General features: G+C 43.8%; 1 protein-coding gene, 2 long non-coding RNA genes and 1 other non-coding gene across 5 annotated transcripts; 2 read left to right on the forward strand and 2 right to left on the reverse strand.

Annotated features, from left to right (window-relative positions):
* Positions 225-3,287, reverse strand: LOC110265680. Its single transcript, XM_021108829.1, has 2 exons — positions 2,349-3,287; positions 225-2,255 (listed from the first exon to the last, which is right to left on the reverse strand). The coding sequence occupies exon 2, from the start codon at positions 1,693-1,695 to the stop codon at positions 967-969; it is 729 nt and encodes a 242-aa protein (XP_020964488.1). The 5' UTR covers positions 1,696-2,255; positions 2,349-3,287; the 3' UTR covers positions 225-966.
* LOC107612044 lies at positions 8,446-9,765 on the reverse strand. Of its 2 annotated transcripts, XR_001613583.2 has the most exons (3): positions 9,392-9,765; positions 9,146-9,220; positions 8,446-8,980 (listed from the first exon to the last, which is right to left on the reverse strand). It is a non-coding gene; the product is annotated as an uncharacterized LOC107612044 (long non-coding RNA). The 2 variants fall into 2 exon arrangements; XR_002351872.1 differs by having other exon boundaries at positions 8,446-9,220.
* On the forward strand, positions 9,887-9,959 carry TRNAV-UAC. Its single transcript has one exon. It is a non-coding gene; the product is annotated as a tRNA-Val (tRNA).
* Positions 9,890-11,213, forward strand: LOC110265681. The gene is made up of 2 exons (XR_002351873.1): positions 9,890-9,977; positions 10,017-11,213. It is a non-coding gene; the product is annotated as an uncharacterized LOC110265681 (long non-coding RNA).

Here is a 12,364-nt window from a genome sequence, read left to right on the forward strand (position 1 = left end):
TACCGAACAACAATTCAGTCAACACCTGGTGAAGTGTATCGAGGCCAACTTGAAGACGGCGAGGTGCTTCACGGTGACTTTGTACGACAGGGATAACTCCGAGTTTACCGTCGCAGAGAGGACTCTCACTGGGTAGCTACAGGGTCTCACTTGGATCTCAGACTTGTGATTGCGGATACTTTCAGGCACTTCATTTTCTGTGTCCTCACGCCCTGGCATGCTGTGCTTACTCACGGCTTACTTGGCAGCCGTACGTCCACCAGGTGTATCGCCTTAGTTCGGTGTTCAGTGTGTATCGGATGGGGTTCACACCTCCCATTCTGGAGGGTTTCTGGCCACCATATGATGGGCCGACAGTGATCCCAGACCCGAACAAGAGGCGTGCGAGGGAGGGTTGTCCCAGGTCGACTCAGATACGGACCAATATGGACGAGGCAGATCCGAATCGACCAAAGAGATGTGGCCTCTGTCGGCAACCTGGACACGCACGTCGGAGTTGTCCACAGGTCGGAGGACTAGCCCATACAGGGGGACATCAGAAGGTGTATTGTTAGCTTTGATACTTTGTTGATTTCACTTTGGCGTTTAGATTCCACTGTTATAGGTTTCCTTAGTTGTAGTTGATAAGTGTTAAAATTTGTTAAACTTAATGCGATGTACTTTGCATGGGATATTAATTAATGAATATGTTCCGTTTCCAAAATGAAGCATGAAATGTCCGATTAATACACAAGGCAAAAACGCCATCTACAAATTACATGAATACATGATGGGAAAAATATCCTAATAACTTAAAGAAACAATGAACACCCATTTTCAAAGTAACGGAAACACGATAAAACAACAAAGTACTCGAACATAAATAACCAAAATACAAGTTGGATCGTAGAAGTACATGAAAGACATAAATAAAGGTGGCTAAGATACAACACTGATCATCAAATAAAGTCATACAACATACACCAATCATCTGAACAGATGCGAACCGGTGAAGCAACGACGGGGTACCCGTGTCCTGTGGCCTCTCCGGATAAGCAGCTCCTCGTCCTTGATCTCATCCTCCTCCTCATCCGGGGCAGGCTTTTCAGGTGGCCTAGGCTGGACGGGTTCCCCAGACGGCCCAGCAACTGAATGTGACGCATCAGTATAGGCAGAAGGAGGGGTACCACCCAATGCAAAAGAGTCAGGAGCAGGCATGGTAGGAGGCTCGTTCAGATCGACATCTAAAGGTGCCTGTGTGCCCGACGTCTGACCTCGCCGACCGGCCGCATCATCCTCCTGCATTATGGCACTAATCTCATCTAGGAAGTGTGACCCGCCGAAGTTAGCATCAAGACCATCACCGGCCAGCAAGTCTGAAAACATCGTCGTCGGGCTAACCCATGGCGTACTCTCCTGAAGTGTCTGGTCATGGGCGTGGACACTAACAAAGTAATCGCCTAGCGGCCCTGAGCCAAGTCCACCATCACCCTGGTCAGCCCCATCACCCATACCGGACCCGTACCACTCTCCACCATGCCCGCCATGATGGGGACTAACACCCACCAACTCCAGCATGCCCTCCAGCGTCCCCCCCACAGGTCCGTGCTGATCGTCGTCGTCGTCACCATGATCATTGTGATCGTGATCCGCAGCACGCGCTCTCCGTCTGCCTCCATGCCCTCCTCGTCTACCGTCCGCGTTACCGTCGTCCATAGCCTGGTCCAGCCACCGCCACTCACGCTGGCTACGTCGTGTCCCACACGAGCTCTCTTTTCAACCCGACGCTTATCCGGCACGTCGTCAACACGATCCATATCAGGAACTCGCCCAGCACCCCTCTGCGTCGCCTCCACAGGAATAGGAACGGCTCTCAGATCCCCCAGGTACATCTCTGGTGACAAGAACCTCTTTCCATGCTGAATCCACCACTCCAAGAAGTCATGTGAGGGTCCAGGGTCTGCGACAACATCGAACCGGAGAACGTGGTCCGCACGGCTCTCCTAATGAAGATGCTAGAACTGCAAACTGTACGGGAACCAACGATCACCTCCTATCCCGTCCTTCGACATCAGAAAGTCGATGTTCAGGGCGGGCTGGGGACGGGGCTGGACTCCGCCGAACTGCGGTAAAACCCTATCTATCTGATGCCACTCTATCACGGCAAAATATATCAGTGACGTCACAGACCGCCATAACGCCGTATGACGATGCTCCAACACCTCCGGATGCACAACCTATAGTACGTCGGGGGAGCTATACGGTATTCAGATGAACTGCAAAAAGATTTCAACATTGTCAGGCCAATTCATGATCCAAAGTCATAAAGCTTAATTAATTAAATAAACATTGACGGTTAGTATACTCACATCCCTGGCCTGTAACATGTCTATCCTCAACCTGCACATCTGAACTCTAGGTCCCTTCTCGCTACTGAAAAAGTTGTAACCTGACCATCTGCATCTCACATCGGTGTTATAGCTAATTAAAAGTGTGACAGAATTGTATAACATTACAAGCGTACATGGAATTAATTAATTTAACTTGAAATAGAAAAGTCCGAGAATGGTACCTCGAGGCCAACGGCCAGCTGCACGTATCATACCCAGCAGGCCTAAACCTAGGAAAGCGCCAAAAGATCCAAGACTGAAGTAGCTATAATGGGCCCGCTAACTTCAGCACATGTCTGTTGGCCACTCGGCACATGCACCGGTACAACCATGCTAGTGCTACAGACCCCCAGCTGTAGCCACCCATCTCCTCAAGCCTAGCCACGTAGGGTAGCCATCTGATGTGAATACGGTTGCCGGACTTGTCGGCAAACAGCTGAGTGCCCAACAACATCATGATATAGGCACAAGCAAAGCGCCGCACAGTCTCCTCATCAGCTTTCGCGGGGCACTCTCCTAGAACCAGGTGCAGTTTACTACGAACTTCTGAACTTGACTCGGAGGAGGAATCACTCCAAGCAACTCCTGAAACCACACCCAAGCTGGACGGCCACCCTGGATGCATATCTGGAAATCTGTCAGGCAACCACTGACATAACGCCCGTCCACTGGCAACTCCAACTGGTACGCCACGTCCTGAAGTGTGATCGTGCACTCTCCGAACGGCATGTGGAAGGTGCGCGTTTCCGGACGCCACCGATCGACGAAGGCACTGACAAGGGGCTCATCTAATCGGAACCATCTATCGTTCAGTCTCGCAAGATGGTATAATCCGGCCATCTGCAAGTACGGAATGTATCTCTCATCGAGTCGCATGCCCTGCTGCCGCCGCATGCTCGAGATGCAACGCTGGGGCTGCGCATTACATGGACCGCATAATTATACCAGCCCCAGCATTGCCATGTAATGCGGTCCATGTAATGCGCAGCCCCAGCGTTGCATCTCGAGCATGCAGCGACAGCAGGGCATGGGACTCAATGAGAGATACGTTCCGTACTTGCAGATGGCCGGATTATACCATCTTGCGAGACTGAACGATAGATGGTTCCGATTAGATGAGCCCCTTGTCAGTGCCTTCGTCGAGCGGTGGCGTCCGAAAACACGCACCTTCCACATGCCGTTCGGAGAGTGCACGATCACACTTCAGGACGTGGCGTACCAGTTAGGGTTGCCAGTGGACGGGCGTTTTGTTAGTGGTTGCCTGACAGATTTCTAGATATACATCCAAGGTGGCCGTCCAGCTTGGGTGTGGTTCCAGGAGTTGCTTGGAGTGATTCCTCCTCCGAACCAAGTTCAGAAGTTCGCAGTAAACTGCACCTGGTTCCAAGAGACTTTTGGAGAGTGCCCCACGGCAGCAGATGAGGAGACTATGCGGCGCTTTACTCGTGCCTATATCATGATGTTGTTGGGCACTCAGCTGTTTGCCGACAAGTCGGGCAACCGTATTCACATCAGATGGCTACCTTACGTGGCTAGGCTTGAGGAGATGAGTGGCTACAGCTAGGGGTCTGCAGCACTAGCATGGTTGTACCAGTGCATGTGCCGAGTGGCCAACATACATGTGGTGAAGTTAGCGGGCCCATTACAGTTACATTAGTCTTGGATCTTTTGGCGCTTTCCTAGGTTTAGGCCTGCTGGGTATGATATGTGCAACTGGCCGTTGGCCTCGAGGTACCATTCTCGGATTTTCTATTTCAAGTTTAATTAATTAATTCCATGTACGCTTGTAATTACTATAACACCGATGTGAGATGCAGGTGGTCAGGTTACAACCCTTCCGGTAGCGAAAAGGGACCTAGAGTTCAGATGTAGAGGCTGGGGATAGACATGTTACAGGCCAGATATGTGAGTATACTAACCGCCAATGTTTATTTAATTAATTAAGCTTTATGACTTTGGATCATGAATTGGCCTGACAATGTTGAAATCTTTTTGCAGCTCATCTGGATACCGTATAGCTCTTCTGACGTACTACAGGTTGTGCATCCGGAGGTGTTGGAGCCTCGTCATACGGGGTTATGACGGTCTGTGACGTCACTGATATATTTTGCCATGATAGAGTGGCATCAGATAGATAGGGTTTTACCGCAGTTCGACGGAGTCCAGCCCCGTCCCCAGCCCGCCCTGAACATCGACTTTCTGATGTCGAAGGACGGGAGAGGAGGTGATCGTTGGTTCCCGTACAGTTTGCAGTTCTAGCATCTTCATTAGGAGAGCCGTGCGGACCACGTTCTCCAGTTCGATGTTGTCGCAGACCTTGGACCCTCACATGACTTCTTGGAGTGGTGGAGTCAGCATAGAAAGAGGTTCTTGTAACCAGAGATGTACCTGGGAGATCCGAGAGCCATTCTTATTCCTGTGGAGGCGACGCAGAGGGGTGCTGGGCGAGTTCCTGATATGGATCATGTTGACGACATGCCGGATAGGCGTCGGGTTGAGAGAAGAGCTCGTGTGGGGACATAACGTAGCCAGCGTGAGTGGAGGTGGCTGGACCAGGCTGTGGACGACGGTGATGCAGACGGTAAACGTGGTGGTAGACGAGGAGGGCATGGAGGCAGACGGAGAGCGCGTGCTGCGGATCACATCACAGTGATCATGGTGAAGACGACGACGATCAGCACGGACCTGTGGGGGGACGCTGGAGGGCATGCTAGAGTTGGGGGTGTTAGTCCCTATTATGGCGGGCATGGTGGAGAGTGATACGGGACCAGTATGGGTGATGGGGCTGACTAGGGTGATGGTGGACTTGGCTCAGGGCCGCTAGGCAATTACTTTGTTGGTTTCCCCGCCCATGACCAGACACTTCAGGAGAGTACGCCATGGGTTAGCCCGACGACGATGTTTTCAGACTTCCTGGCCGGTGATGGTCTTGATGCGGACTTCGGCGGGTCACACTTCCTAGATGAGATTAGTGGCATCATGCAGGAGGATGATGCAGCCCGTCGGCGTGGTCAGACGTCGAGCACACAGGCACCTTTAGATTTCGATCTGAACGAGCCTCCTACCATGCCTTCTCCTGACTATTTTACATTGGGTGGTACCCCTCCTTCCACCTATACTGCTGCGTCACATTCAGTTGCCGGGCCGTTTGGGGCACCCGTCTAGCCTAGGCCACTTGCACAGCCTGCCCCGGATAAGGACGAGGATGAGATCAAGGACGAAGAGCCGCTTATCCGGAGAAGCCACGGGACACGGGTACCCCGTCGTTGCTTCACCGGTTCGCATCTGTTCAGATGATTGGTGTATGTTGTATGACTTTATTTGATTATCAGGGTTGTATCTTAGCCACCTTTATTTATGTCTTTCATGTACTTCTACGATCCAACTTGTATTTTGGTTATTTATGTTTGAGTACTTTGTTGCTTTATCGTGTTTCCGTTACTTTGAAAATGGGTGTTTATTATTTCTTTAAGTTATTAGGATATTTTTCCCATCATGTATTCATGTAATTTGTAAATGGCGTTTTTACCTTGCGTATTCATCGAACATTTCATGCTTCACTTCGGAAACGGAACATATTCATTAATTAATATCCCATGCAAAGTACATCGCATTAAGTTTAACAAATTTTAACACTTATCAACTACAACTAAGGAAGCCTATAACAGTGGCATCTAAACGCCAAAGTGAAATCAACAAAGTACCAAAGCTAACAATACACCTACTGATGTCCCCTTGTATGGGTTGGTCCTCCGACCTGTGGGCAACTCCGACGTGTGTGTCCAGGTTGCCGACAGAGGCCACATCTCTTCGGCCGGTTCGGATCTGCCTCGTCCATATTGGTCTGTATCCGAGTCGACCTGGGACAACCCTCCCTCGCACGCCTCTTGTTCGGGTCTGGGATCACTGTCGGCCCATCATATGGTGGCCAGAAACCCTCCAGAATGGGAGGTGTGAACCCCATCCGATACACACTGAACACCGAACTAAGACGATACACCTGGTGGACGTACGGTTGCCAAGTAAGCCGTGAGTAGGCACAGCATGCCAGGGCGTGAGGACACAGGAAATGAAGTGCCTGAAAGTATCTGCAATCACAAGTCTGAGATCCAAGTGAGACCCTGTAGCTACCCAGTGAGAAAGAACCAGTGAGAGTCGTCTCTGCGACGGTAAACTCCGAGTTATCCCTGTCGTACAAAGTCACCGTGAAGCACCTCACCGTCTTCAAGTTGGCCTCGATACACTTCACCAGGTGTTGAATGAATTGTTGTTCGGTACCCAGCTGGGCCTCAGCCTCTCTCCCCTTGCGGACAAAAAGTTCGGCCAACCTTCCGTATGTTGCCTCCACCAGCGAGCACACGGGGAAGTTTCTGACCCCCTTGAGGATTGAGTTAACACACTCAGAAATATTTTTCGTCATGTGCCCGAATCTCCAACCCTCATCACAATACTGTGTCCACAATGAATACTCAATCCGGTTCGCCCACTCACACATGGCAGGGTCTTTGATACGGAAATAAAAGATAAATAAGAAAATAAGGATTCAAACTGAATAAAAAGATACATTGAAATTAAAATAGGAACAAAAAAGATAAGTTGAAATTGAGTACAAAGAGAATCACTCTACTTTCTACCCAATTTCTTGACGCAACAAGAAAGGGACTCCTCAACCTAACATGTCAACGCCATAGTTCGGAAATTGATTCGAAGGGACTCCTCAACCTTCTAACCGATTCCCCGATGCAACAAGAGAAGGACTCCTCAACCTCAATTGTCCACACCATGGTTTCATCACGAAACCAAAAAAGGTTTAAAACCTCTAAATCATTCTATACTACGACTACAATAGCTAAGGAGGTATTTATAACCTCTTATTAGGTTAAAACAAAGAAAACCCTAAAGCCCATAAACATAAGGCCCAATCTAGTAATTAAATAAACAAAAATCAAAATACATTAAATAAAATATTCTAAAAATGTAAACTAAAATATCTTCTAAATAACTCTTGAACTCTTTATATCACGAACATTTGAAGCACATATCAGTCTTCAGACCGCAGAATATCAAACTAGTAATCGAACTCTTCATCGGTTTTAGCATACGCTGCATTCACAAGAAGCCTCCTTGCGTCTTTACCCTTGAAGGTTAGGGCAAAATTTGCTGCTACATGTCGAATGCAGAATGCACGGTATGCAGCTGGAGGTAGCCATCCTCCGTCGGGAGCCTCAAGCGCAGCCTTGATGCCGTTATGCCTGTCCGATATAACCAGCAGACCTGGTTGCGGTGTCACGTGCTGACGCAGGTGGGAGAGAAAGAAGGACCACAACTCAGCATTCTCACCCTCGATTAGTGCGAATGCAACAGGCAGAATGTTGGACTTCCCGTCCTGTGCAATCACGACAAGCAACGTTCCCCCATACTTGCCATACAGATGGGTGCCGTCAATACTAACCAACGACTTGCAATGACGGAATGCTTTGATACATGGTGGAAACGTCCAGAACAGTCGGTGAAAATAAGCTTGGGACTCGTCCAGCTGTCCCCCAACTCGAACAGGGCTCGTCCTAAGGACTGCAACAGTATCAACCTAAGGAGCTCGTTGTACGACTCATTCCAATCACCATAGATGAAGGCAACAGCCTTCTGCTTCGCCAACCAGACCCTCCTGTACGTCGGCCTAAACCCAAAGTGTGTGGCCGTGGCATTTAGGAGCACCTTGATGCTGACGGATGCATCAGCCAAAAGTAATAATAGTTGAAGCAGTGAAGCACCATTTCACTTTGACCACATTTTTTTTATGCTTTGTTTCTATTTTTCCATCTGTTTGGACTTTGGATGATCAAACCAAGATACATCTTACTTTTACTTAGAAAAACCAATTGTGAAAAAACAGAAATATTCCCAAATGGGAATGACAGAAAAACCAATCGCTTATCCTAAAACACTTAGGAACAACATAAATATTCCCAAAAAATACACCTTCAGCAAATGGGAACGAATGAAATGAGATCAAATAATAAATAATCAGTTCACGTGAAAAATGAGCAAGCAAGATATTATAAACCAATAACCAGTAAGTCTGCTGAATATTTTCCAATAATTTCTCTTTCAATAACTCCACCTTAACAAACCAAAAATGGAGTAGCACATGCAAGATAAATAAACAGTCATAGTAGTTTTCAATTTGGTATATGATAAATAAAACATAACAACAACAAACATGACAGTTTTACAAAATTGAAACTTGTAAACATGGATCCAGCAACATAAAATGGTCTAAAAAATTAGTAGATCTACATGTTCTTTTACAAACAGATGCATACAAACTCCCCCACAGAAATGATTTTACAATCCAAGTTGGTTCTGACATCAAACACCATAGAGAAGCATACCTTTTAACAATTTCAAGTTCATAGCAGTACTAACCTTCCTAAGAATGTGCTTCTCAATGCAAACTCGGAAATCATCTTCACCAAAAGCAGGGGGACAATGGACAATGCCAAAAACAAATCCGAATCAAGCATTGGCCAAAGGTCAACAAAAGCAAAAGGTGATGCGCGATGATTTCCGAGACTTCTGTTTAATTCTTATATTGTGCACTTCATTAATTCCTATATTGAAATGGATTTGAAACAAAAGTCTTACTTAACTATAATATGCAATAATAAATTAATGTAATGTATTATGTGATAAGCTTCATTATTGTTCAATCATCAAGCCAGCTATCAAGCAAAAGCATGTCTAAGACAATTTTACAGAGCAAATAGTAAATTAACCTGGTGAGATTCAACAGTTGACACAATGGTATCCTTGAGGGATGCAATCGGCAGCTTAGATATATCCTCAGTGATCTGAATGAATGGAAATCAAGTAAATATCAAAACGTGGTGTTGTTTTTGAGATCTATGAAAACGAACCTTTCGGAGAAGCTTAATGGTCAAAGAACACTTCATCAGTTTCATTCATTTCGCACAAAACACAACGATTTGTGTGACTATTCTAACTTCTAAAAAATAAATTACCTTCACCGTTCTCTTCACCGGTGTCGTCAACTTCCTGGCAGCTGCTCCTTCTTCACCGACGGCAGCAACACCACTAACCGCTTCTGCTGTTCTTTCTCCTCGCCGCTGCATCAACAACCACCGTTACCTCTGGCTTATTGTTCTTCATCTCTACTGCTGGATGAAAACAGATCAAGTGCTTTCTTCTTCGATGAGTGGCGGAGAGAGATCTGATGAGCGAGGAGAATGAGTTTTTGAATTTTTTTAGTTTTTTAGTTTTTTATAAGCCCTTGACCCCAAAAAGGAAAAAATGGTTGTTTTTGGTGAAAGTCACAAGTGTGCATCACGGATTCACGGTCACCAAAGGTACTTGTTCTGAGTAAAGTAAACCCTCAGTTTTGCACAAATTTTAATTAAAATTATTGGTTTTTATATTTTGAGGTGCTGCTTTATATTGTTGCAAGAAACTACTATGTTTATGGTCTTTAACAAAAAGATATCAAAAGGGAAGCATGAGTTGCTGTGGTGTAGTGGTTATCACGTTAGTCTTACACACTAAAGGTCCCCAGTTCGATCCTGGGCAGCAACAATGTTAATATTTTTGGTTGTTCAATGCAACGCACTTAAAAAGTTCAATTAAGCCAAGAAAAAACCTGACGTTTTAAGGGTATTTGCTGTCCAACGGACGCTTATACTAAACCGGGAAGATTATTGAATTCACATGGCATATGTAACTTTTCTTTTCAGATTCTAAAGTTTTTAAGGAACACAAAATAAAATGATGACAGATGTTATAATTATGCTTATTCCCGTTGTTTAAATTCAAAGGACAGGAATACTGTGTAGACAGGCACAAAGAATTTTCTGCTTTTGATTCGAAACCATTCCTTCACTCGTACTACAAATACAGCTGGAATATACCAACTTGGACAACCTTTCATTTACTCGTTATTATTTTCTTATATGACTTACATATATAGAAAAGCTAGTAAAAATAATAGACATCTAATCTAACCTAAGTAGTGAAATGCTGAAACCACTTACAAAGTAGTTAGTGGTCCCTCCCTGCAAATCAAAGCTAGCCTGTGCTCAACGGAATAATAAGCCAGCTACCCTCACTTCGCTTTTCCATTGTTCTGTTCCTAAGACTAACTACCACACCAATTTCTTACTAGCTAATTAGTATTAATCAATCATTTATAGTATAATTAATTAATTAATTACACTATTAAGCTGGACTGCTGTTCATTATGATAGTAGTTTTCAATCAAGAAAGATGCTTGTGCTAAATTCCAGCGAACGTGGCCCATATAAGTAACACCACGTGTCAGTGCTGAGTTGGATCCCACGAGGTTTCCTTGTTTTAAAAGAGTTTTTTGTTGTTGCAGTTCTACCATATCTATATCCCACTCCTTTCTAGCACCTTCTGGCTCTGGTTCTGGTTCTAGTTCTAGCTAGCACCATATATATATATCTATCTATTTATCTATCTCTTCAACCGATTTGTGAGAAGAATTATGGGTGAGTTTGAAGAGCAGGTGAAGGAGAGAGCCAAGGAGCTGAAGCATCTGTTTCAAAAGGGAGTCAAGTTTGTGGGAGATTCATGCAAGAAAGGCTGGAACAAAGTCAAGCATATCAAACGCTGATTCAGTCTCATCTCCTCATGTGAATCCCAAACGTAGTCTTACATTATTATTTGATTTGGTTTGGTTTGTTTTGTTTTGTTTTGTTTCCATCCCTGTTGGAGGATATAATTTTGGGCTATCTAATTTGTTTCTTTTCCTCTCATATGTAAGAAAATTTGTTGTTATATATAAATAGATAAATACCTTTTTTTGCATTATTTCTGTTATGTAGAACTCGTTTCAAAGATCTTGCTGTTTCTGTTTGTTCAGTCTAATTCTGTACACACTCTAAGTCTCAACATTCCAACTTTATTGAGGATCATATTATGCAATTTTAGCCTTTACCCACATTAAGGTAGTAGATAGTCTTCTAACTCATGCAAAGTGATTACCTTAAGAAATTGATCCGTTTTAATTTGTCAATCATAGAAATAATAATGAAGAATAAGAAGAAGAAATAGATGAATTTGCTACCTGTGTCCAAAAGTGTTGTTAGATCATATATCCTAATTCCTGGATATATTGCTTATTATTGTTGCTAGTCGAACACTCTGCATTCTTGATGACAAGGGATGCTGACTATATATCATTACAAAAATGCTATGTTAACAACCTATAAATTTGTCCAACAATTTTGGGTGACTAACTGATATGATAAAATTAATGTTGATTAATTGTATATATATATCTTCTGATCCAGATCTTATAATTACAATGATATGGATGATCGACAATTGTGATAGTGATGGGTGGTTTGGGAAGGATGAGTGCTTGAAATTTTAATGCTGGTCAGGATAGGTGCCACTAAAAGAGAGCATAGTTCAATACCACAGTTCAGTAGTAATCCAACTCAAATAAATGGTTGATTTTATATAATATCTATAACCGTTAGCAACAAATATCATCATCTTTTGTCCGTATTAATCAATAATAGTTTGTATTCACATTTATAAGTATTTACACATAAGAATAAATTTATATTTATATTTATATTTATGAAAATTTATATACATAGATAATATAATTTATATTCATATTTTTTAAAATTTATACATATAAATTAATAAAATTTAAAATTTAATATTTATACAGACTAAAAAATGGCCAAAATTACTAAATTTCTTATCCCTAAAATTTCTATTTATATAATTGATCTTAAATTTACAATGATGGAAGAATTTATATATGCCAAGAAGCAATAGCTCAAATGGAATAGTCTTTCCATACTCAATTACGAGTTTGAGTCTCTATATCTTTGGTAAAAAAAGAAAAAAGAAGAATTTGTATATTTTTATGCTTAAAAATAGACACACCATATTATGCATCTTATATATGTATACTAAAATAAAATTAATTTATTATATTAATC

The sequence above is a fragment of the Arachis ipaensis genome, chromosome B08 (assembly GCF_000816755.2).
Source record: "Arachis ipaensis cultivar K30076 chromosome B08, Araip1.1, whole genome shotgun sequence".
NCBI lineage: Eukaryota > Viridiplantae > Streptophyta > Magnoliopsida > Fabales > Fabaceae > Arachis > Arachis ipaensis.